The sequence below is a fragment of the Canis lupus genome, chromosome 3 (genome assembly GCF_048164855.1).
Source record: "Canis lupus baileyi chromosome 3, mCanLup2.hap1, whole genome shotgun sequence".
Classification (NCBI taxonomy): Eukaryota; Metazoa; Chordata; class Mammalia; order Carnivora; family Canidae; genus Canis; species Canis lupus.
Genome location: NC_132840.1, coordinates 81392123 through 81418795, shown reverse-complemented (window position 1 = coordinate 81418795; position 26673 = coordinate 81392123). Strand labels below are relative to the sequence as shown.

Sequence of the window (26673 nt, the reverse complement as noted above, 5' to 3'; positions counted from 1 at the left end):
ACATCACAGAAAATTTGGAAAGTAGAGAAAAGGAAAAAGAATCAGCTCAAATCCCACCAGTCTAATACAAACACTGTTAGCATTTTGGTGAATTTCCTTTGAGTCCTTTTCTTATGCATATTTTAACATAATGGTAATTATCTTTACTTATATTTTTTATCTTCCCTTTTTTTCACTTAGCATAGCTATCATATGCAATTTTCATATTACATAATTCTCATAAACAATCATTTTAAGGGTTCTTCCATCAAGTGCTATGAACCATAATTTGTTTAACCATTTCTCAACGGTTGAATATTTAGGCTGTTTCCGCTATTATGCTTATAGATGTTTTGGTGTGTAGAATAATTTTCTTAGAACAGATTGACAAGGGTGGGATTATTGGAGTCAGAGGGTCTGAACATGTTTTTGAGTGCTGATTCACATCCCCAAATTGCTTTTTTTGTCAGCGTTGTTGCTATTACATTTGGGGGGACATAGGACCTGTGCATTGCACTGATATGGTGACAGTTTGGTCTATCTTGCCCCTTACAGAAAAGGCCCCTGAAGAAGCCCCTTCTTACTCCCCTAGAATGGTTCACACCATCAGGCAGTGTATGGACAAGCAGAAGAGATGGGTTCCTTAGCCATGCTGGAGGTGAAGACAGCCTCGGAAAGAAACATATCAGTGCATTTCTTTGTTAGGGTGAAAAGCTGAAAATTAACTTCGGACTTGTCATGTGTAGCTTCAAAAGACTGTTTTTCCTATATTCAGAGATTTCCTTACAGAGAGACACCTGGCTAGCTGTCATGGGGCCACATGGAAATAATAAAGAACAACCATCTGAGGACAGAGCTCTGGAGGGATACTTCCCTCCACCTCTACCCACCCCCCCAACCCCACCTCCCACACTTCTTTGTCCTTATGGAGATTTAGTGGAGTTTGGTATAAGAGTCTCTCCCTACTTTATTTTGGTGGGTAAAATGTAAGTTAAGAATGCCTTTTCTATAAGAACATCAACCTTTTTGATACTCCTGGTTCGTCTATTCCCGAACAGGCAGAAAACCAGAGCTATAATTCTCCAGGTTTGGGAAAGCAGTGCTTTCCTGAAGATGAATCCATTGACCATTGGTGGCTTGTGATATTTCTCCCGGAAATTCATAGGTGATCCCTCTAGTATACCCATTTATGATGGAACCGACTCTTCTTTTGTTTTTAGCACAAATTACTAGTATGTTCCGATGGAGGATAAGCTCAAGGCAGAACGATGATAGAGGGTAATTTTGACTTTAGGGCTTCCACATAAGGTTATGGAGGCTGTTCACTGCCAAGAGCAACTGGTTGGTGGGGGATGGGATGTAGAGTAAGTTGAGATTGATAACTCCACCTACTAAAACAATTGATACTCAATCACTATTCAGTTCATGTATCAGCATGAGGTGATAACCACGTATTACTACTATTCTAGAAGTATCATTTTTTACAATGAATTTTTTATTTGAGAATAGTTTTAAAATTACATAAAAGTTGCAGAATGGTTTGAGGAGTTCCCATATACCCCATATACCCCATGCCCGGCTTCCTCTATTGGTAACATCTTACATTAGTATGATACACTTGTTACCATTAATGGATCAATGTTGATACATTATTATTCTTCACTAAAGTCCATACTTCCTTTAGATTTCCTAGTGTTTACCTAAAATCCTTTTTCTGTCCCCGGATTCATCTAGGATACCACGTTGTCTCCTTGGGCTCTCCTTGACCGTGATGGTTTCTCAGATTTTGTTTTTGATGACCTTAACCACTTTGAAGAGTACTGGTCAGGTATCTGATAGAATGTCCCTCGACTGGGTCTGATGTTTTCTCATGACGTAGGCTACCAATGGGTTTTGGGGGAGACCACAGAGGTAAAGTGCCATTTTGATCACATCCTGTCCTGGGTATGTTCTATCACCGCAATTTGTCACTGTTGAGGCTAAAATCGATCACCTGGCTGAGGCCATGTTTGTTGGGTTTCTCCACCATGAAGGACTCTTCCCCCCCCTTTCCCTATTGTTTTAAAAGGGCATCACTCTGTGCAGCTCACATTTGAGGAGTAGGGCTTTCTGTTCCACCTCCTCAAAGACAGAGTATCTATAAAAATTATTTGGAATTTTCTGCACTAGAGAGATTTGTCTTTTCTCCTCTATTTGTGTACTTATTGGTGTATTTATCCAATCATTTATTTACAATATGAGTCCATACTGTAGCCACAGGTCAGTATGGAGTTATGGATATTTATTTTATACTTTGGGTTATAATCCAACATGACTTAATTTATTTTGTTGCTCATTGTTGAATCTTTGGACATCAAGCGGTCTTCCACTTGGCCTCTGTCCCTTTGGTATATGCCCCATCATTGTAGGGTTTTGGGACTATATTGAATTGTGTCCCCCAAACAAAATATGCTAAAGTCCTAATTCCCAATGCCTCAGAGTATAACCTTGGTTTGAAATAGGGTTGTTGTAGATGTAACCAGTTAAATTGAAGCTATATTGGGGTAGGGTAGCTAATTAATCCGACGTGACTGGTATAAACATAAGAAAAGGAGAGAGGGGCACCTGGGCAGCTCAGTCTGTTAAGCATCTGACTTTTGGTTTCAGCTCAGGTCATGATCTCGAGGTCCTGGGATGGAGCTCCGCATTGGGCTCTCTGCTGCACTTGGAGCCTGCTTGTCCCTTTCCCTCTGCTCCTCCTCACACATACATACTCTCTCTCTCTCTTTCTCTCTGTCTCAAATAAATAAATATTAAAAAAAAAAAAGAAAAGAAAAAGAAAGAGACACAGGGAAAAGATTCACATGTGGTGACAGAGACAGAGATTAGAGTGATGTGTCTACAAGCCAAGGAACACCAAAGATTGTCCATAAACACCAGCAACTAGGAAGAGGCAGGAAAGGATTCTCTCTTACAGGTTCGGAGGAAGCAGGGCCTTGCTAACACCCTGATTTTGGACTTCTGCCCTCTAGAACTATAGAATGATCAACTCCTATTGTTTTAAGCCACCCGGTTATTATAGTAGCTCTAGGGACTAACACAGAGCACTCCCTTATTTTCCAGCACTACAAGATGCTCTAGGCTCATCTTGTATGTGATTTCCCCCAGTCCTAGAATCAGCCACTTCTTCCAAGGATCTCTGGCTCCTTCTATTAGTTAACAGTATTAGAAGCCAAAATCTGGATGCTAGCTGTGTTTTTTGCCACTGGAGTGTTGTTGCTTCTAGGCCTTCCCAAAAGACAGAGAGAGGAAATATGCATGTGAGCTAACCCTCGCGTATATATATATTATCTATAAATATTTAATATGTAACATCTCTATTTTTATGAAGCTCAACATACATTCATGCTGATGTCTCTAGCTCTAATCCATTACCACTTTCTAGCCACCTCCTTCTGCTTATCTGTAAGTTTTACTCCAAAAGTGAGAAACCTTGTTTCCAACTAATTGTTCGACTCCAGGGTACAAATAAAGCAGATCAGAATTGTTAACCTGGGGGTTCCTCTTTAAGTTCACGCAAAAGATGCTATATAGACTGGTAGCGTCTCTGCATCCCCTCCAAACTGCATTTGCTCCCTGCAAACTCTGTACTCCTCTCCCTCCACCCCACTCATCTTCTTTAATATCAGACCTAGTCTTTCAGGGCACCTGGGTGGCTCAGCGGTTGAGCGTCTGCCTTTGGCTTGGGGCATGATCCCAGGGTCCTGAGATCGAGTCCTGCATGGAGCTCCCTGCAGGGAGCCTGCATCTCCCTCTGCCCCTCTCCTGACTTGTTTTGTCTCTCTCTTAAATAAATAAATAAATAAATAAATAAATAAATAAATAAATATCCTTTTTAAAAAAATTAAAAAGCTCCATCACTTGTTCATGACTAATCAAAAGCAGTTCTACAATCTGCTTTTATTCTCCAGAGCTCAGGTGGCAAATGAAAAGTGGGTAGGCCAGGTGGGTCATGGAGCCATCTGATATCCTTGCATGAAGCGTGAGCCAAAGGGAATTGGGGGTGCCACTCAAGAGCACCTTCCTTCACATGATTTCTGGTGTGTCATGGGAGAATAAAGGTTTTTAACAGAAAGGAAGCAAGCCCCATTCTTCATAAAATTCTAGTCCCAGAAGGAACCTTAAAAAAATTAGGTCTAAGTAATTTTTAAGGACATGGAAAGCTTATGGTCATTGAACTTAAGGGGAAGAAAAAGTATGAGACAAACCCCTACACATGGTAAGATTTCCCTCTGCAATATATTGCGTACAGAGAAAGCGGAATATACCAAAATATCAACGATGGTTTCGCTGGGTTGTGGGGTCATAGGTGTTTTTAACGATCTCATTTAGACTTTTACGTATTTTCCAAGCTTTCTGCACTGCATATACATGACCCTTATAATGTGAAAAGGAACACTGAGAAAAAAATTTAAAAGATGCCCAGTCCAGCTCACTTCCCCATCATGGGTATGGGAATGCACAGAGAGATTAATGCACAGAGAGATTAAACGATTTGTTCAACATCACACAGATACTAAATGAAAAGATCACGAAGCAAAGTGCTAGCATAGCTCTTTATTCTTCTCTAAAACTTCCATTAGGGAGGACAGCAAATGTAGGCTCGGCCCCAGGGGACCTTCGCCCCCCCTCACACCCACGCCACATGCACATCCACACACACCCCTTCTCACTCCCATCCCAAACTTCCAGAGTTAAAAAACGTTTCTGAACCCTCCCTCTATTGTAGTCCAAAGGCCTGGGAGCTCTTGCAGTCTCTAATAAGGCGAAAGGAACTTTTAGCATCTGAGATAGGCAGACACTGCACTGGAAGTTTATAACTCGCTGAGACCCAATAACAAGAGCAGGGAAAGGAGGATAGGGAGAGGGTGACCAACGTTTGAATTTACAACAAACCAAGCCATACGGCTGCTTCATCTGCATTTTATAGATGAAGAAACCGAGGCACACTCAAGACTATGAGTGGCAGAGCAAGGATGCAGACTCATCCCAGGCTTTCTGGCCCAAGGTCCTCGTGTGAACATCATTACCACTGAATTTCACTGCTGTACTATGTTTCGGGTGCATATTAAAAGCTCCATGTAAATTAGTGGGATGCATGTAAAGACCACAGATTGTATCCTATGCCTGGGATTTCAGTACACCTCGCCCTGGAAACACCTGTCAGCGTAGCACAGATGGCCTGGCCTGCGTCCCGAGGTGATAGACACGATGCCAGATGCGGACATCTGGCCACTTCTGGGTACCCGTTTACCTTTGCACAGGACATCCCCCAGGCTTGAGGCCCTGTCAGAAGGCTGCTCGGGGAAGATATATACTGATGAGAAATCTCAGCCCCCAAATTCATTTTTCAAAGAAGCCAAGCAAATCTAGTGATTTATTCTCTGTCATTTGGATCCCAGCATATGTTCCACATCAGGTAAGTGAGATAGAAGGGATGGTTCAGCAAACATTAAGTTAAAAGAAACCCTGTCAGGCTTCCCCCGAATAGCTGGGTTTTATTTAAAGCCACAAAGTAATTAATTACATTGAGTAAAAAGCTAAGGCACTCTCCTGCACGACACTTCTCCAGTGTTTTCAGCAGAAGATGCTGCGCTTACACAATCGTACACACGCCCACACTAACTTGAGTCCGTGTCTCCTCCTCTTTCTCTTCCTTCTTGTCTGCAGCCTGTCCCGGTTTTCCTATTTAAATCCGCATCCCTCGCTGCCTGTCTCCCTCTGTGCTTCCTGCCCGTCTTCCCTCTCCTAATCCCTTTCCCTCTCTGCCCTTCCCTGCCACTCCTGTGTCTGGGCCCCGAAGCACATTCCTCCCTTCCACCCAGAACAGGACGGCTCCTGTTGGTGGATGAAGCCGGGCCCAGGGCAGCCTCCCCCTCCAGCTCTGCTGCTGCTGCTACTGGCCAAGAACTTGTTCTCTCCAGCCCCGCCAGCCCTGGCTCCTCCTGAAGGTACATATGGTGGCAGATCCCTTGCTTCCATTGATTCTACTTAATCCTGGGAAGGGAGTGGCATGGCATGTGACTAGTTCCTGGAAGCTGGAAGACCGTCCAAGCTTGCTAGCCTAATGACTGTTGTGGAGGGAGCCCTATAGATGGACAGATGGAAGGAAGGGAAGAAGAAAGGATGGAAAGATATCGGTCCATTCATACAGTCATTTAAAAAGCATTTACTTTAGGGATGCCTGGGTGACTCAGTGGTTGAGCATCTGCGTTTGGCTCAGGGAGTGATCCCAGGGTCCTGGGATCGAGTCTTGCATTGGGCTCCCTGCAGGGAGCCTGCTTCTCCCTCTGCCTGTGTCTGCCTCTCCTTCTGTGTCTCTCATGAATAAATAAATAAAATCTTTGTAAGATAAATCTGATTTAAGAATAAATCTTACAAAGATTTTATTTATTTATTTATTTATTTATTTTATTTTATCTACTTATTCGAGAGAATGAACCCACCGTGGGAGAGAGGCAGAAAGAGAGGGAAAAACAGGTTCCCCGCTGAGCAGGGAGCCCAACATGGGGCTCCTTCCCAAGATCCCGGCATCATGACCAGAGCTGAAGGCAGATACTTAACCAACTGAGCCACCCAGGGTCCCCTCAAAGAGCACTTATTAAGCACCTACTGTACTGCTTAGCTTCATGGCAGGTGTTGAGAGTATGGACATAAAGTAAAACAAGATTCTGCTTCTCAACAGTCTAGTTGGGGAGATACACACGTAAACAATCATTACAACAAAAGGGGAGATTTGTTACAAACAGTGATGGTGCAAGATTCGGGGTCTACAGAAAGAGAAGATACTATTGCTCAGGCAGGGCAGGTAGAAAAGAGCATGAAAATAGGTTTCCCGGGAGACACTTCTGTGGACAAACAAGGTAGGAAAGGAAACAAGTGTGTTTCAGGAAGAGAGACTAGCCCTGTCCCAAGCCACAGAGGACTAAAGAGCTGAATTCTGTTCAGAGACTCGCTAGTAGGGAAGGGCTGGGGCACAGGTGTGTGGGTGATGAAGCCGCAGGTCTCAGGACCAGATCAGGGGACCTTAGAAGCCTTACCAAGGAGCCCAGACTTTACTGTATGGCCCGTGGGAAGCAGACAAAGACGGAAGCAAGGGAATGACATGGTCCATCTTCCATTTTTTGATAAATCACTCGGGCAGGTGTATATAGATTGGCTTGTCGGTGGCTGCAGACAACTGTCCAGGTGAGAATGATAAGGGCTCTACCCACACCAGCAGTGACGGGCACAGACGGCAGGGGCATCTGTGGAGTGCTGGGCACTGGGCTAGGTGCTTTTATACCCGTTACCTCGTGTGTGTGTGTGTGTGTGTGTGTGTGTGTGTGTGTGTGTTCAGAAGCACGTAAACAACTGCACAGCTTATCGTAGCAACACTGGGAACACACATCTGGTAGACTATCGAATAATAAGAATGACAGTTCTTCTCCGCTGAAATGATATAGATGGGTCCTTTAATGGAATTGAAATAGCTTGTCTTGGTGTTTACACAGACTAAGTGATAGCTTTTGTTCAAAAAAGAGCTAACGTGGCACTCTTCATGGGCGGCTTGTGGGAAGCTATGTTGGCACAACCTTTCTGGAGAGCATGATGGCCATACTTTGCAAACGCTGTAAAATATGCAACTTTTGTTCCAGTGATTCCTATTCTAGAACTTCAAACTAACGGAAAATTAGGGAGGAGCGCAAAGATTTAGCTAAAAGGATATTTATGGCAGCGTTGTTGTCGTTGTTGTTGTCAATGTTGTCGTAGTAAAATACAAATTGCAACAGTCCGAGGCATGGTTTCCTACACTGTAGCCTAACTGCATAGTCCTCAGACACGAAATGCCATGGGGTGGAAGTATATTCATAGACATGGAAAGAACTTCACATCGACTTAGCCCCTCTTCAAAGATGCAGTCTAAATAAAAACGGGTGATCGCTATGCAAACACGGCTTCAAGACAAACTCTTTGCACTAGTTTCCAATGTATTTTTAAGTGAAGAAGCAATATACCGAACAACATATATAGTGTGATACCATTTTAATTAAAAAGAAAAATATGCGTATGTGAACCTCATGAATATACAGCCCCAGAAAGGGCGGCAGGATATCTACTGAAATGTTCTCTGTGTTTATCACTGTGCAAAATCATAGAGGTTGGGTGCTTTTAATTTAATCTTTTGGGTTGTCTGTAGGGTTTTTACAAAATCTTTTTATACCATGAGCATGCATTTCTTATATTTTTAAAAAAATGGAGAACGAATGGGGGAAGGAAGCCCTCGCAGTCTGTACAGCCGGGCAGCGTGTCAGTCTACCCTCCCCCGTTGCTTCGTGTATTCGGCCGTCCTGCTTGATGTGCCTGCTATTTCTAAGCACCCAGGGATGTGCCAGGGATACATGGATAATCAAGCATGGGTCTTGGCCTCAGGGAATTCATAATCTAATGAGGAAATTGATTGCTAGATGAATAGTTATGACGTTATAACTTGTTATGACGTTATACATGTTATAATGGCCTGGTAGGTAAAGCAGTGATAGAACCATTTGCATGGGGGCACCTGGGTGGCTCAGTCGGTTGAGCATCTGCCTTCGGCTCAGGTCATGATCTCAGGCTCCTGGGATGGAGCCTTCAGCTCAGGTCATGATCTTAGGCTCCTGGGATGGAGCCCCGCATCGGGCTCCCTGCTCAGTGGGGAGTTTGCTTCTCCCTCTCCCTCTGTGCTCACGTACTCACTCTTTCGCTCTCTCTCTCACTCTCTCTCAAATAAATAAATAAATAAATAAATAAATAAAATCGTTTTTACATGGCTTTATGGACTCACAAATGAGTCTGATTTTTATCTTGTAGGTGGTAAGAAGTGACATGCATTGGGTTGCTAAAATTCTACTCTCCAAGCCTCTGCCCGGGTCTGATCCAAGAGTGGTGTTGAGGGTAGGGAGGTTTTGTGGGGCGAGCACTGTGCTGGGAGTCAGCTCTAGCCTGGCCCTTCCGCTCACCCAGAAAGTCTTTGTTGTCTGTGGAGCAAAACTTCGTCGTTGCTGTACGAGATCTTTTCCTGGCCCCACCTCCATTTCCAGCCTCGCCTGCACCGTTGCCTTTGTTGGCTCCATGTTCCCGCTCCACACCTGAACTGCCACTGTCCTGTAGACCTTCCAGACCCTTGAACGACTTGATGCCTTTGAATATATTGTCCTCTTCACCTCTACCCCAGGGGTTTTCCACCTCTCGACACCATGGGCATTTGGGGCCAGACAGTTCGTGACTCTGGGGGTCTGCACTGTTTGCAGCCTCCCTGGCCTGCACTCACTAGAAGCAGGAGCATCCCTCCAGTCATGATGATCAAAAATGACTCCAGACCACGTCAGATGTCCCCAGGGGAGCAAAATTGCCCCAGATTGAGAAGCACTGCGGTCACTAACCATGAGACCTTGAAAAGGTCAGTGACCATCTTTGGGCCTGAGCCCCCCTCCAGAAAGTCAGCCCTTAAAATTAGACGTCAGCTACGTGCATGCCTATGGCTCTGGGGGTCCGTGGTTCTTTCTGTGCTCACTGGGCTCCTCTCACCTGCTCAACATCATGCTGTGGATGAAGGGGGCACTGGAAGAAATCGGGATCCTACCAACAATTTGCAAGCAGCAGACTGCAGCGTGGGCGCGGAGTCCGGCTCAGAGGCCTCGAGTGTTCCAGCACTGCGGTCTGGCTGGTGATGCTGCTCCGGGGTCCTGCCGAGAGGAGACAGTGAATTTCTCTCTTGACATCTGAAGTGTGGTCACACCCAACAGATGGCAGTGCCGGCATCTCTCAAGAAGCCACACAGGGCACCTGTGGTTGCAAATCCAAATTTCTAAGACCTCCCCAAGGCCTCACATGGACATTGCTCTCCTGGGCTTCATCTGGGCTGCTCCCTAGCCAGGAAGGCTAGGGTGCTGCCAGCTAAGTGTGAGCCCCCAGCCCCAAAGGCCCACGAAAAAATTCTTCCCATGGGGAGAAACATTAGGCAGAAGACTTGGTGAAGCGAAAAAAGGGCATTCCACTAAGGAGCCTTGGTGTTCTTGTCAGATGACTACAAAATTTCAATTGTTTACTCCTGCAACTCCAAAATCCTCGGTTTGTCCCAGAGACTGGTTCAGCTTATGCGAGCTTTGGAAGGATGCCGTGCATTGGGTCAGATGAGGCCCTATGACTAGGAGAAGACTCAGTCTCTCTTAAGGGACCTTGATTTACCCTATTGTTTGCTCACCTGGTACTGAAACCCCAGGTAGACCCAGTCTTGCAGCCTATGTCCTGCAGGGTATATTGTTACGGTGCCTACACATCCTCTCATCTGATTCTCACCAACACCCTGAGAAAGTAGGTGGCAGTGTCTTCATTCAGCCGTTGGTTCTGTGAGGCTTCATCACCTGCTGAAGATGGAACAGATGCCAAGACCCCAAACACAGGTCTTCTGACTCTTCCCGTGCCCACTGCCCAGTATCTCAGGAAACTTCATCTGGAACTTGCAGTCCATTCCCCAGGCTCTTAACCCCTCCCTGTGTGAAGTATGAACAGAGCCTCGGAGAGACTGGAGCTCCTCTTGCAGTGGGCCTAGGGAGAGAAACCCCCTGTACGTAGGCTGGGTCAGCTTCTGGAGGCCAGGGTCCCAGCAGGGCTGGTGAGACACAGAAAGCCCCCAAAGTGAAGGGGGCTCCACAGGCCCCCAAGCCAGCTTGACTGCTCTCTAGGGCACTTCTCTAGAGACCCCCTGGGCCTCTCTGACCCATAGGAAGGGCTGGTGTTCTCCAAGCTACAGAAGTCAGGGTTCTTGAGGCAGCCTGTTTGTCCGAGTCCTGCAGGTAAAAAGAACAGGGACATTGCCAGTGTGGTGTGAGAGCCCCCAGACTTTGCTTGAGAGAAGACAATTCAAATCCCAGCTGGGCTCCCTCATCTAGAAGAAGCAAATTACAGCATTTGCCCCTCCAAGGTCCATATCAGGCTGAAAAATAAAAATTTAAAAATCCCATCCACAAAAGGCATTTTCTAGGACATGAAAAGCAATCTCTATTAGGAAACATTTCTTGACCACTTCCTATGCAGCAGAGTGACTGGGACAGGCTCAGGGCTGCCCCCGAGGCCGGGACACTGGACAAGGCCTGGCTGGGCTGCTCAGATGAGTCTTGAGGGATGGATAGGGGATGCTCAGAGGAGAGACATGGCCATCCCGGGAAGAAAAGGGAAGTGACACTGTCCCAGGACTCCTTTTATCTCCTAGGGAGTTAAGATGGGCACCTCGATGAAGGAGTTACCGCTGCCTGTGTACCTTAGACAAAGTTAACTTAATAAGATGTGTCCATGCTGCTGGGAGAGATATGTGACTTGGTGCTTAGCTGAGTGGGACTGGGGAGATTCTATTTTGCCATCGGGCACCAACGTCCAATCTATCTGAATTTTTAAATCAATAGACTCCTTAAGTGAGTGCATCTGGCAAACAGCTTCTTTTGCTCGCCTCCCACGGTTTTGCTTTTTTTTTTTTTTTTTTTTTTTTTTCAGAACCGCTGGAGGTGGAGGCAGTGATTTCTAAGAACAAGTAGCTGTTCGGGGACCTGGGAGTTGGGTATTTGTTGTTTGCCCCAGCTGCGTAGACATACTCAAGTGCACTGGACAGCTGGTTATCAATAGCATGTTGAGAAGCTCAGTCATTATTTTCTTAAGATGAACCACATGCCAGAGTTCTGGGGCCCAGCAAGGGGCTCATCCCAGGGTGCTGTGGGGGTCAGGAAGCTTACAGACCATGTCCAGGCCTTGTTAATAGAGCAGCACCTTTAAAAATAGAAGCTTTGCAGAGTGTGAAGCTGTGTTGCAGCAGGAGCCGGCTGTCAGCTCGCCTCCCATTGAGGATGGCAGATCCCATTGGCTCAGAAGATAGGTCAGCGTCTCGGAGAGAGAGCCCTGCCCTGGAGAAATCCACCCAGCCCAAGGGCCCAGCTGTCCAAAGGAGAATCTTTCCAGATGGAGCTGAAAGAACTTGACGGGAGCCCCGGTCTGCCTCTGGGGGAGACGCAGGTCATGCAGATGCAATATTGGGGTACAGGAGGCTAAATCCACCCTCGGCCCTCCCCTGTTTGTACACTGCAAACATGCACGCTGCACTTGGTTTGGGTGAGGGCACGCATGGTGTCCTGGGTATGAGTATCCCAGAGCTCTGAAGACCAAAGCAAAATGCCATAATTCATAAGTCAATCCTAACCCCTCCTGAGGCCCCCTCCGCCTGTGTATCTGAGGGCAATGCCCATCCCAAAGGCCCCAGAGGCCCCACTCTGCTGCCCAGGGGACCCAGTGCATGGGCTTTGGGCACCACAGCTAGAGGCGACTAAGGTGACCTAGCATGGACCCCGAGCCCCTTCTCCCTCCTGGTATACATGAGGTATTCCTTCCGAGGGCTTTATTTCCTGCAGGGGTTTGGGTTAGGCTTTAAGGGCCCTTGCCCCTAACTCCCATCTCTGCTTCCTGCCCCTTCTTCATTTATTTTTGAGAAAGTATTAACGTCTACTTCATTATCTTGACATGTCAGACCCTGTACACACATACCTAGCAGAGCACCAGCCACAGAAAAGACATTTGGTAAAAGGAGCTTTTGTGTTCAGAGGCCCTACAACCCCTTTCCCCGGCCTCTTTCCTATCTGTCAAGATACCTGAGGGGTACAAGGGGCAGGGAGCAGAGGGAATGGACTAGAATGTGTCCTGCTGCCTGAAGCTTTGGAAAGTGCCCAGAGGTATCCAAATCATGTAGAGTCACAAAAGTTTTTGTTTTTCATCTGTCACTCACTAAATACTCTCTGCCAGGTTTCTTGTTAAGGACTAGGACTATAGAGACAAGCAAAGCATGCAAGTCCTGGGCTCCAAAGAGCTCACAGGGAAACACACACATGTGCATGTGTACACACACACACACACACACGCACAAGCCTGACACCCTTCCTGTGACAGAAGCTAGCGCTCTCCCTGTAAGAACTGTGAGTTGTTTCCAGCACTTTTGCATTTCTGCCCTGACCTAGGTTCTAAACCCAGTTTTAATTTGCATATCTCATTGGACCTTGAATGAGTCAGGGTTCTTCAGAGAAAGAATCGACAGGACATGTGTGTGTATATATATATATATAGAGAGAGAGAGATTTATTTTAAGGAATTGGCTTACATGATTGCAGAGCCTGAGAAGTCCAAAGTCTTCAGGGTGGTCCCAGAAGATTTACAGCTCAAGTCCAAAAGTGGTCTGCTGTCAGGACTCCTTCTTGCTCAGGGTAGGGTCAGTTTTTGTTCAACCTGGGCCTTCAACAAATTGGACGAAGACCATCACAAGTAAAGCACATAGGAGGCCACTCTGCTTTATTCCAAGTCCACCTACTTAAATGCTAATCTCATCCCAAAACATCTTCACAGAAACATCAAAAATATGTATGACCAAAATTCTGGGCACCATGGCCTCACCAAGTTGACACATGAAATGAACCATCACAGCCCTATAACGTCAGGAACCTGAATGGCAGTGATTTCAAAGATTCCTTCATTTTCAGGACTTTAGGAGTCTAACAGCTCTGGTAAATGAGATGCGGAGAGTCCTTTCCCTGTTGGAACATTGCAGAGAACCAAACTATCCTTAGCAGTTTGCCCAAGATCACTGATGCCACCAAATAATTGCCTAGCTTACTCCACATGACGAAGCCGCAGGACGTAACTTAGCTCGGTGGCCCAGTTCTAATGTTTGTGAGAATCTCCTGGGGAGACTTCAACCAGGCAGACTCCCAGCCCTGATCTTGATTCATTAGCTGTGGAATGAGTATTGGGGCCTGGACCCTACAATCTGACCAACAAGGAAGTAGCCACTTGGAACCTGGGAAGAAACACACCCAGAGCAGGTGGCAGGAGGCACCATGACTGTACCCCAGGAAGCTGGGTTCCTTTAAGGGACCCCCAGGTGACTTCATCACAAGTGGTCTGTCGGGACACTTAGAAATGCTGGCCTGATGCTGTATGTTGGCAAATTGAACTCCAATAAAAAAAAAAAAGAAAAAGAAAAAAGAAATGCCAGCCTGGACACTCCAAGGTATCCCCAGTGGAAGCATTGGGGGTGGGGGTGGGGTGAGTACAAAGAAGATAAGGCACCTTTTGAAAAATGATTAAAATCCGTTAGCAGCTTGCCCTTCCCCTTTGCTCTTTCCTACCTGCCTGACTGCTGACCCTTCCACCCTGTGACTGAAGCTTCCTCCTCCCAAACCTCTTCCGATTACAAGCCATCCCTGCGAGGCATGGCGCTTGATGCTTCACCTGCATACTTGTTCTCTATCTCAGAAACTGTCACAGCAGCCTCAAGTTTGACGGTCTGCTCTTGCAAAAAGAAAAAAAAAAAAAAAAAGACCAAGAACAATTGGTATTCTTCCTGAATCTCCCTACCCAAAATCTTATCGTTGTTTTTTGTTTTTAATATGCAGTACATCTTTCCTCCCAACTAACACTTGGAGATTTAGTCAAACCTGCCCCAGCAGTAGTCTAGGACAGATGAGAGCCTGCTCTGGTTCTCTCTGCCCAGGGAATCCTCTGGAGTCTCCCTGCCCTCCAAGCAGGTGGAGAGATTGTGGTTTCCAGAAAGTACCCCCTCCCACCACCTTAGACAGGAAGCAGGTGCAGAAGAGGGTTTTCAGGAGGCAGGACTGCATCTGAGGATATTATGATACAGCTGAGGCAAGAGGATGCTGTTTTCTCTTGATCAACACTAAGCCCATTAACTGAAGAATTGTGGAGATAGGTCTCAGGTCTTTGTTTCAGGGGTAGATTCCTGCAGGACAAAAGCCATGTCTAGCTAGATTAGTCTGGACCAAATCTGTTGCTGCACATGACAATGTCTTTGAATAAAGATGTTGATTGACCACCAGATGATCTTACGTTGGTCACTCCTAACATTCATGGCTGCAGAGGAAGCCAGTCATTCATTCAGCACAGGTACTTGCAGGCGTCAAGGCAGAAGCGGGCAATACAGCACTGACTATGAAAGACAGCGACACCCTACCCCGGTAAAGTCAACCACGGAGCTAGGAAAAGAGGCAAACAAGTACTAGATGAAGGGATAATGAATAACAGTTTTAAACACTGAGAGGGAGAAATGCAGGCAGCCCCGTAGAGTGCTGGGCTCTCTGGGCGCTTCAAAGTATAACCCTCACTTGGGCCTAATGGCCTCAAGCAAATCATATAACCTCTCTAAACCTCTGTTTCTGCCTCTGTTAAAAAAAATAATAATAAAGCGGGAGGATAAAACTTTGCTTGCCAGTTTGGTTAGGGATGACGGTGATCACAGGAGCGAAAGCCACTCACATGAGACTTAGCATATAACCCTTTGTGGAAAATGTCAGTTCCTGCCTCTGCTCCTTCCATCTTCGAAGGGTGCTGACCAGCCTTTCTCCTTCATGCCCAGGATGACAGGTGGAGCCAAGGCCCAGGCTTTGGGAAGAAGCCAAAGGGGGTCTTCCTCCAGCATCATCTTTGAGGAGGAGATCCCAGGATGATAGTTGAGGGACTCTTCTTGTTCGGCATGACTGGGTGGAAATATCAGGTCATTCAAAACCTGTACATAACAGCCGCCTCCGTAATTACTTGCAACAAGAGGCATGATGGGTTTCGCCTTCCATTTTATAACCATCAAGGCATTTTTAAAAAGATTCTGTTAATTGCCACTTGCAGACGATTATTATCTATTCAGAATCCCCTGGCGCAAATGAATCACACCATACATGTGTCTGAGCTCTTTCAACCCACTCACTGACCTCACGTGCCGCTGAGGCTGTAGTAAGGAGGAGAGGAAGTGACTGACGGGCGGGGACAGAGCAGAAGTCTTGGAAGCAACCAGAAGGCTCTTCCGGGTGTCTGTAGGTCAAGGGGAATATCAATTTATGATCTGTCTGCCGCACCCTGAAGGCAAGAGAAGAGAAGGGAAGTAAATGGGTGGATTCTGTTCATAACTGGAGAAAGAAGGAAGGAAGGGAGGAAGGAAGAAGCTGGACGCATGTGCAAGGAGTCTAACTAGGAGGGATTTTTTTTTAAGATTTTATTTATTTATTCATGAGAGATACAGAGAGAGAGAGAGAGGCAGAGGAAGAAGCAGGCTCCATGCAGGGAGCCCGATATGGAACTTGATCCCGGCACTCCAGGATCATGCCCTGGGCCTACGGCAGGTGCTAAACCGCTGAGCCACTCAGGGATCCCCTAACTAGGAGTTTTTTTTTTTGTTTTTTTGTTTTTTTTAACTAGGAGTTTTTAATGGGATCTGCAAATCCTCCCATAGAGGGATCTAGGAAGAACAATATCAATCAACACAGTTACTCACAGAGCTCTAGCTGTGTGCCCAACACTCTGCTGAGTCAACCCTACTAAGTATGTATTACTACCCTCATTTTATAAATGAGGAATTCAAGGCTCAGAAAGTTGGAGTCAATTGTCCAAGGTCTTACCACTCATCAGAATCCATACTGAGACCCACCTCTTCTGATTCCAGAACCCGGGCTGGAACTGATTGTATTCTCTCTCTCTCTTCCCTAGGAGCCATAGCATATGAACTCACCAAGGACAAATTTCTACTTCCTCATCCTTCACAGGGCCTAGCATTGTGCAGGAGATTCAGGAGACACTTAATTAAAAGTTGCTAGATGAAGGAAGGAACTAGGGGACTGAGAAGTTTGTGCATTTCAGTGTTAAATGGAAATATGCAAAATGCATGAAGATCATATGCAAATCAGCATCTATCACGCTCATTAACTGCTGTGTTAGTGTTATAGTGGAGAGAGGGGAAGATTGCATGGTTTCACTGGGGTGGGCTCCCCTTCTTGATGACAGTATCTTCCCAATCATGTCTCATGTTGACTTGAGCAGATATTGCAAGATTTGTATGACGCTGACCTCTCTTTATCATCTATCAAAATTCTATCCATCCTTCAAGATTTACTTCCATGGAGTCTACCCTGACTGCTGGCCCTTATCAAATCTATTAAGCCCCTACCATGTTCCAGGCACTTTGCTAGAGGAGACACATGTAAGCTGGTAATGGCAGTGTATTAGACTTTGTGCAATATTAGAGATGTGTATGAAGCACAGGAGAAAGAAAGAGGAGGGATTGGCAGGGGTTAGAGCCTACAGGAAGGCCAGGGAAGGCTTCGCAGAGGAAGAGATGCCTGAGTTACATCTCAAAAGTCTGCATAGGAGACTGATAGGTAAACAAGATGCAGAAAGGAGATCCCAGGAGACAGCCAATGCAGAGGCATGGAAATGTGTATTTTGGAAACTATAAGTACTGCTTGTTTTAAAAGATTTTGAAACTCAAAACAGATCACGTTACTTTTCTGCTTAAAACACTTCACTGGCTCCCACCCACATAGAAAGCAGTGTCGACACCTTGCCATGGTTGGCATGGCCTGCCACATTCTAGCCACTGCCTTCTGCTCAGACATCATGCCATGCCGCCTTTGCCCCAGGCTTATCAAGCTCCAGCTGTGGCAGCCTCCCTGAAAGACTCCCAGCCCATTCCCACCTCCAGACCTTCATTCACTCTGGCTTTTCCACCCATCTGGAACTCTCTGTCCTCAGCTCTACTCTCTCCATTTTGGGGAGAGGACTCTCCCAATTCAGGTCTCAGCTCAAATGTCCTATCTCTACCCCATCCAAAGTAGACCTCCAACCTATTTCTAGTCACCAATTACCCTGTTTTACTTTGTCCTTTGCACTTTTTGTTGTTTTAATCTATCTTATTTATTTATGTCTGTCACTTCTCAACACATTAAACCAAGTTTATAAGACCTATAGCCTGCCTGAATAATCACATGCCTTCTCAGAGATGTGAGATATACAGTATCTGCACATAGTAAGCACTCAATATTTGTAGAAAAAGTGGGTGGATGGATGGATGGATGGATGGATGAGTGGATAGATAGATGGAAGGGGGGATGGGTGGAAGGATGGATGAGTAGTTGGATAAAATTTTTTTAAATGAGTGATAGTTACTGGACAAGGCTCATATAAGAAGCCATAAAGTTTTAAAGTTTGGGGGGGGGGTTAAGTTTTAAAGTTTTACAGATGGAGAGATATTCAGGGAACTGTGGATCCCATGAAGATTATTTGGACTTCATCTTATTGCTTATGGGGACATTAGAAAATTATCATTAGATAATTTAACATTTGATTACCCCTTGCCTTGCACTGGCTTCTGAGCATTTCTTATGTCTGAACCTTACCTCACCAATTAAATTGCCAGCCACAGAGTATTGATCAATTTTTGCAGCAAATCCTACTTAATCTTTTACTTTCATGACTTTACTGGGTTCTTACTGGCAAGTTTCCTTTCTTACACCTCTCTAGCACTGGGTTGAACATTTAGGAGGTTCTTAACCTCCTAATAAACACCTGTGGATGGAATGTCTGAGGTGGTCTTTTAAAACAGTAAGAAGAAAGAAATCGAAGTTCAGTAACAAGTGTTGGTGAAGATGTGGAGAAATAGAACCCTTGTGCATTGTGGGTGGGAATTGGTGCAGCCACTTTGGGAGCAGTATGGACACTCCTCAAAAAAAATTTAAAAACCAACAACCATATGATCCAGCAAAACCTCTGAGTACTCATCTGAGGAAATGGAAACTAACTTGCAGAATGCATGCACTCTCATGTTCATTACAACATTATTTACAATAGTCAAGATATGGAAGTATCCAAGTGTCCGTAGATGGATGACTAGATAAAGAGATGTGGTGTCTACATGCAATGGAATATTACTCAGCCACGAGCAAAGGAAATCTTGCCATTTGTGACAACATGAATGGACGTTGAGGGCGTTCTGCTAAGTGAGATAAGTCTGACAAAGAAACACTATGAGATCATAAACCGTATGATCTCACTTATATGTGGAATCTTAAAAAAAATTAAAAAGCCAAATTCATAGATACAGAAAACAGATGGATGGTTGCTTGTCAGAGGTGGGTTGGGAGACACAAGATGGGTGAAGGACGTCAAAAGGTACAAAGTTCCAATTATAAAATGAATAAGTCCTGGGGATATAATGTGGGGATATAATTATATCCTGGGGATATAATGGTGGCTATAATTAATGATACTTATTGTATATTTGTATATGCTAAGAGTAGATCTTAAAAATTCTCATTACAAGAAAAAAACACACACTGTAACTAAATATGATGATGAAGGTTAAGACTTACTGTGGTGATCATTTCACTAGGTACATCAATATTGAATCATTATATTGTATACCTGAGACTAATATAAGGTCTTATGTCATATATATATATATATATATATATATATATATATATATATATATAAAATCATGTTTACATATATATATATAATTAGATTGGTGAAAGAAAAGAAGGAAGAAAGAAAGAAAGAAAGAAAGAAAGAAAGAAAGAAAGAAAGAAAGAAAGCAAACGAACATGTCCCCAGCACTATGATACTGCGATGTCTGGGCACTGGGCTGGGTGCTTCCAGAAGCATCGGTTCCCACAGCTGCCCTGAGCAGCATGAGTTACTCTCCGCATTCATGGGTAAAGCAGTGCTTCTAGAGGACAAGCCGCCTAGACAAGCAATGAGGCCACGATTCTGACCTGAGGCTCAGGACTCCCTCCGTCATTCCTTGCTGCCCTATAGTCAGTTGTCGGCCCAGGTTTCTGGCTTCAGCAGGCCCTGGGAATGTCTGTCCCCAAAGCAGACTCAGGCCACAAAGAAACCAAGAGCTCAGAGGGGCTCCCTCAGGTCTCTGGAGCCTGATTACTAATGGCAGGAGCTGCCCCTTGCCCCAAGCATGGTGCCACCAGCCCCTTCTTATCAGATTTGGTAGAAAATGCCCTTGCCCTTTCCAAGAGGTCCTTTGACCCTTGGGCTGGGTGCCTAGTAGAAAAAAGCTCAGAAAGTGAGGCTGATTCCTAGGCTTGTTGTCTCTTCCTGTATCCTAGTGTGTGCCACTGGTCCCTTTGTCTCCCCATTTGAACCCGATGCCCCCTGGGAAGCCCAGCACTTCCACTGATAAGCTTCCAGCATCGTTCCTCAACATCCACATGCAGCAGGAGCTCCGGGGATCTCTGGACAGCACATCTCTTTGCTGCATTAAACCAGCCCCCTGTATCTCGTGCTGAATATGCACCTTACCCAGGAAGCAGCCCCTTCTGCACCCCCTCTTCCATGCAGAACCCTCAGTCTGTGCACCTGGACCAGTCTCTGTGGCCGGACAGGACCGATGCTTTGTCTTTGACCTCAGCCCTCTATGCCTCAGTTTGTCCACATGCCAGATGGAACAGTCCCTTTCTCCTACCTCCACAAGGGAGTCCTAGGGACTAATTACTGTAAGCAAATCACTTTAATTATCATAATTATCAACAGCACTTTATGATCCCCAGTCAGAAAGATGATCATTAAATTTTGCAGCACCCCCTCCCCCTGCCCAAGGCAGAAAGTTAATTCCATAAGTGCCTGTTGAGATCATGAAAGCCCCAGCAAAGCACGTCCGTGAGCCTGCCCCAGTTGGGGAAATGATAATGGAGCAGCATTGCTAGCTCCACCGTGAGGCACAATAATCTCTTGGACGGTTCCCCAAGACCCAAGTGAAGCCACCTCCTTCCCTGTAAACACATATGCTGGTTCGGGGATACACGGTTGCACGCTTGCTTATCTTCTTAATGGAACATGAGAAAATGAAAGAGGAATAATGCCATATCCCAAGAGGAGAAAATGAGGAAGAATGCAAAGTAGCACAAGATTCCAGCCCTGCCCCCTCTCTCCCCCATTTTTTCTTCTCTATGTAGGAGTGAGTGTTCTAATTCTGCAATGCTGTCATTACTGTAATGGGCTTGGCAGGCCCATATTATAGCACCGAGGCTGTCAGCAATGGATGACACGCTGTCTGTTATGGGCTCCTACTGTTCTCAGCCAACCGAGGGCCAGGAAGATACGGGAGGAAGGGGAAGGGGGGAGGTGTGGGGGAGAGAGGCTCCAGTTAGTTTAGGCATTCTAAGACGTGATCCTTTTAACTCACTCACAACATTAGAGATGAAATGATACTAGATGCCACCCCTGGTGGGCTGGGATGTGGGAACTGGAAGTAAACACTAAAGCAAAGGGGTGAATTTACTTGGCTGAGAGCATCCTTCTGGTGTGGCCAAGCTCAGATTGTTGGCAATGGATTCTGTAACATAAAGTTAAAAGGGAAATCACAGGCGCTTCTGGGTGGCACAGTCGGTTTTTGCATCTGACTCTTGACTTTGGCTCAGGTCATGATCTCAGGGTCGTGAGATGGAGCCCTGTGTTGGGCTCCATGCTCAGCGGGGTGTCTGCTTGAGGTCCTCTCTCCCTCTCCCTCTGCTCATGCACATACACGTGCATGCACACTCTCTCTTTCTCTCTCAAATAAATAAATAAATCTTAAAAAAGAAATCTATAACATGGGGACGCCTGGGTGGCTCAGTGGTTGAGTGATTGCCTTTGGCTCAGGTTGAGATCCTGAGGTGTTGGGATCGAATCCCACATGGGGCTTCCTGCAGGGAGCCTGCTTCTCCCTCTGCCTGTGTCTCTCACTCTCTCTGTGTGTCTCATGAATAAATAAATGAAATCTTTTTTTAAAAAAATCTATAAAATGAAAACTACAGAGCACTGGATTATGGGGTTTGGCAAGAGAAATGCTTCCCTATTCAGGGAGAAGAAAAAAAAAAAAACACTTAACTGGGAAAAGAAATGGTTAACTTAAACCTAGCTGGAGTACCCAGCTCTAACCACTTTCTCACATTTCAGCCAGGCTACAGGATCCAGAACTAATTCATCACCCCGAGGAGAGAGTTATGTTTAACTGTCCCAGCTGAGGTCAACTTTGTTGCTGTGTCACTCCTTCTAAAACTGCCTGACTCCCTTTGCCTGAACTTAGACCTCATTAGAGGGAGACAGTGAAGAAAATTATAGGAGTGCCCTCTTCCTGGAGCCCAAAGAATAAAAGGGCTTTCTTAAATAAAAATAACAGTAGAAGTAAACAGTGATGACCCGACAATTACCAGAACATTGTTTATTCCGTGGCTAAATGCGGAGCCACAACCCCACCGAGACACAGTGTCACAAACACCTATGATCAGAAAGCTCACAAGCCGTGTGCTCCGTGAAGGCTGGTTGAGCAGCTGCAGCCATGGGTTTGCTCATTTTGACGCCGTGCCTGGGCCTCAGGAGAACTCGAGCAGTGTTGGCACCAGCCTTTGCTCTGCGCTGCACAGCCTACCATTGGGAGCTTCCCCACAGAGGAGAAATGCCAGGAAGGGAGTGGGGAAGGGCAGGGGCAGGGGCTTCACTTTGTGAGATTGCAGCAAGGAGATAAATCTGTAGATAAACCTGAACCCAAAATTCTCCTTATGCCAGCCCTGCAGGGCTGTGCCGCATCAAGGTCTCCATTCTACGGATGGGGAAACACTCATCTGTAGTCACTAAAATGACTAGTCACTAAAATGAGTTTGTAAAACCACGGAATATAATTGGGCCAGGGGGTATGTGGGGATGGTCAAGGGGCTTCTCCATTACCAACCTGTGGCCACAAAAGGCTTGAGCATCCCAGATACTTTTATCATCCTCTGACCTTTAATGAATGGCTTCCTTCTTTTATGTCTAGACAGGCCATGATCATCCCCCTCAAGCTGAAACCTTTTACTTTCCTTTACTTTGTGTATTGTTTGTACCCTTGAGTTCTTCAAACTGTGGCAAGGAACTCTTGTGCTTGGCAAGAAAAGCTGAGCCATGGAGGAAAAGGACATTGGATGACTCGTTGGAGAGGACCCAGGCCTGGAGTATGGGGCTTTGGACCCAGGGTCCTGTCTAAAGGGGAGCTACCCCAGGGTGCCTGGAGTTATATTTATTGAGCGTTATATTTATTGAGCATCTGCCTTTGGCTCAGGGCATGATCCCAGGGTCCTGGGATCAAGTTCTGCATCGGGCTCCCCACCGGGAGCCTGCTTCTCCCTCTGCCTGTGTCTCTGCCTCTCTCTCTGTGTGTCTCTCATGAATAAATAAATAAAATATTTTTTTAAAAAATAAATAAAAGGGAGCTACCCCTTGGAAACTGATGCAGGCCAGGAGTAGCCATGTGTTTGGGTCCCAGCACAAGCCCTAAGCAGCTGAGTAGTAGTTTGCACTTGAGTGTGATGTAAGAAAACCAGCATTCAGAGTCTGCCTTCCCAGAGAGTAGAGGAGTAAGGAAGGATCACATAAACGGAGATGCCAAGGACGAGTGGGGAATTGTTGTAAGGACTGAGATCCTCTTGTCATCGGCTCCCTGAGCGGCTGAGGAACCTCATGAGGCAGTGGGGTGCCACAGAGGAGGAGGTGGGCATCAGAGCTGGATGGGAAAGAAGAAGGTCTTCAGTGCTTCTGGAAAAGATGTGTCTGCAGAGAGCAGCATAACCCTGCGTCCACACGCCACCGCCCTCCACCCCCCCAGGAAGGACAGAACTTTGTAGGTTTCGTTGAAGGCAGAGAGCGACGCTCAACACCGTCACTGTCTCTGATCTACATCCAGCTAAGAAAGAGATGGTGAGAGGCATGACACAGGACAGAATCGATATTTGCCAGGGCTGGCGGCACTGCTGCTGGCGGCCCGTTGACCAGAATGACCTGCTGTCTGATGCCTTTCGTGGAGAAACTGAGTTATGTTTCATTTTGCCCCAGGGTGTGTGGGTGAGTGGGTTAGACAGGGGGAAAGTGAGCATTTTATTCATTCTGATCTGAATCCCTTTTAAAACTCAAATGGCATGCATAATCTTCCCCTTAATTAAAGCTTCTGAAATATCACTGGGCATCTGTAGAACCCCACCTCGCCTCGGCCTCTACAAGGCGGGATGATGGGAGAGCCGTACAGGAGCGGGGTGGGGGGAGCAGGGTAGCAGGGAGGAAGGTACGGGGAAAAGAGAGGAAAGGTCCCAGAGGCAGAAGGCAAGACGCTGGGAACGTCTGCTGGAAACGAAGTGGGAAATTTAATCAGGTAGAACAGGTGGGGGATGGGGGAGCATTAGGATCCACTCACACCTACTGTGTGCTGGGTGCGTAACCACGTCCCCTCCCCGTGTTTGTACATGGGAAGGGCTATTTCTAGTCTCCTGATTTTACAAGGGAAGAGACTGAGGCTCACAAGCTCAGAAACTCACTCAAGGTCAGATGGCAGGAACGAGGGAGAGTGGGTTTCATGACACACTTGCCTCCTGCCAAGCCCCACTTGTGCTTTGGTCTCTCCGTAGGGACACATTTCTTAGGTGACTTACTAGGCTGTTCTACAGGCATCATGGGGCTCTACAGAGACTAGACTCCTCAAGAGAAGCACCCCCTCGTCTGTTGCCTCCATAATGCCTCTCGCTTCCTTCGCCCTCCCGCCCTCTCCGTCCCTGACACCAGTCTCTGTTCAATGCCGAGCAAAAGATGAGATGTGAGGGGAACTGCTGAGACCTTAGCACAGACATGGACATTCCTGGGGTCATTTGCTTCATGTATTGAAGATGATGCTGCAGCCACAAGCCTGGTCGTGGAATTGTCACTTTGCAGCAAGCTGAAGTTGGAAGGAATTCCAGTCGTCATCCAGCCTGACTGGTTCCCTTAGCACTAGGTGGAGGGGAGTTGTGCAAGATCACACAGTGGGTGCATGGCGGAGCCAGAATCAGCTCTTAATGGGGCCCCACCCCTCTTTCCTCTCTGCCACATGTTGAGAGGAGTGTGTGTAGACATTGGGGGTGATCCTCCTGGGCTCCTGCCTCTGTCACAACTTTCAAACTTGAATCCCCAGAGCCCTGGGGAGGAGTGGCCTCTGAGAGTCTGTCTCCAGAGCTGTCAGCCATGACCAAAGGAGACAGAGAAACAAAGCAGAAATCCAGGACCAGGCGTTAGAAGGGTCCATTGCAAGATGACCCCAAAATTCAATCACATTTTTGTCCCTGGTCCTCCTACTTGACTTTTGGCCAAGAAGAGTCTGCAAAGCAGGTTGATGAAGGAGAGCATGACAGGGTTCTCCACTCCCAGGCTCTCTGCTGACGACCTGGTCAGGGTCATGTGGCAAAGGCCCAACTTAATGTTACAAACCAAAGTAAGAGTTCATTCCTCTGTCACAGGCAGCCAGCCGGTGGGCCACCGAGCACAACTCCCAGCTCTAGTCCACAGAGATTGCTTCAGCTCCCACTGTCATGCCCAGATCTCAGTCCACGGAAGGAGGACACACTGAAGGAAAGCACCTATCTTTCTTTAATCCAGGGGCCCAGTCCAGAACTTGTGCCCATCCCTTCCACTCACACCCCATTTGCCAGGACTTGATCACATAGCTACAAGGGAGGCTACCAAATGTGGAGCTTTTTCTGAGCAGCCATGTTTTCGCCTACACACAGTGTCCTTTGGTCGTAGCTGAAGAAGAGTCGGAGAATGGAAAATAAAAGACAGCTAGGAACTTTTGTTTCAATGGACCCGGTTTCTAATGAATGTTGCCTGTCTGCTTCAGCAACCAGCACGGCCCTGCTCCCCAGCCAAGGGGTCCTGTCCCAGGATGTAGCACTCACCAGGGTAGCCACAAAATGAAAGGTGAGCAAAGCCAAGATGAACCACCAGGAGACCCGGACGAAATTCAGTTATGGGAAATTCAGAACTATGTATCAGAAAATGAGATTGAAATCAGGGAGCTACCTCCTGGGGAGGCTCCCCAAGAGATTTTATAGTAATGAAGATAAAACCAAAAAGAAATAGTGCAGATGATAACTCTGCTCAAGCCCCCAGGGGCTGAGTGGGGGAGCCCACTGGTCTACCTTATAAGATCTAGTGATATACAGAAACTACACCATAATTACATTTCTACAGGATTAGTCCACATTAAGAGCAACTATGTCCCAAAGTAATAACAGTATAACCAAATAATCTGCTCTGTGAGTTAGGATTGCATTTACTTGCTAAATCTCTTCCTATTTACTAATCTTGACACCTCAGGGCATTTATACTGAACTATCAACTGCTAATGTCCCATTAAAGGGCAAAGAGCAGGGAATGGGATGGGGCTTGTGTTGGGCCCAGGAGGAGGCAGAGGAAATGGACTCTAGACCCTGCCCTCTGCTGGTGATCTGCAGGCAAGTCACCATACACCGCAGGCCTCAATGCGTAAAAAGAAGTCCTGAAGGATAATCTCCCACAGTCCCCTCAAGTGATCCTCCTGAAAGGTCTCTCAATAGTCTTTGCCTGGAAAGAGCACAAGGGCCTGACAGTCTGATTACCATCCTTCTTCCTTTGGGATGCATGGCTCCAAGCTCCTGTCAACCCCATTGCTATCCAGAGCTTCCATTCTTTTCCAATGTGTTAGGACAGGGATTCCAAACCCTAGCCAGCTCTCCAGAAGAATGGATGGGGTGAAGTGAGCCACTTCCAGGCCCATCCCTGTGTCTCCCATGGTCCAGCATCAAGGAATGTGCAGAGGGAGTGACCTTCAGCTTTGCACTTGCAATTATATTCAGCAGTATTGGTCCTAGATGAGTGGAACTGGACAACAGAGCAGAGCCTTCCTTACTCATCCTGAAGTGGACTAATCACCCTCCTTTAGCAGTAATTCCTGAAGTGTGTAGAGCACTTTCCAGCTTATAAGGCATTTCCACACACACTGTTTTACTGAATCCT

General features: G+C 46.4%; 1 protein-coding gene across 5 annotated transcripts in view; it reads left to right on the top strand.

Moving 5' to 3' along the window:
- Positions 1 to 26673, top strand: part of KIRREL3 (kirre like nephrin family adhesion molecule 3) — a 540292-nt gene that overhangs the window by 198313 nt on the left and 315306 nt on the right. For 2 of the 5 annotated variants that reach the window (XM_072822664.1, XM_072822663.1), the window contains exon 1: positions 5744 to 5969. The exons of 1 other annotated variant lie outside the window; for it this stretch is intronic. In XM_072822664.1, coding sequence (XP_072678765.1) covers positions 5867 to 5969 — 103 coding nt within the window. In that variant the 5' untranslated portion in view covers positions 5744 to 5866. Of the gene's footprint in view, positions 1 to 5740; positions 5970 to 26673 lie in introns of those variants that run through there. 2 more of the 5 variants (XM_072822661.1, XM_072822660.1) reach the window with 2 other exon arrangements.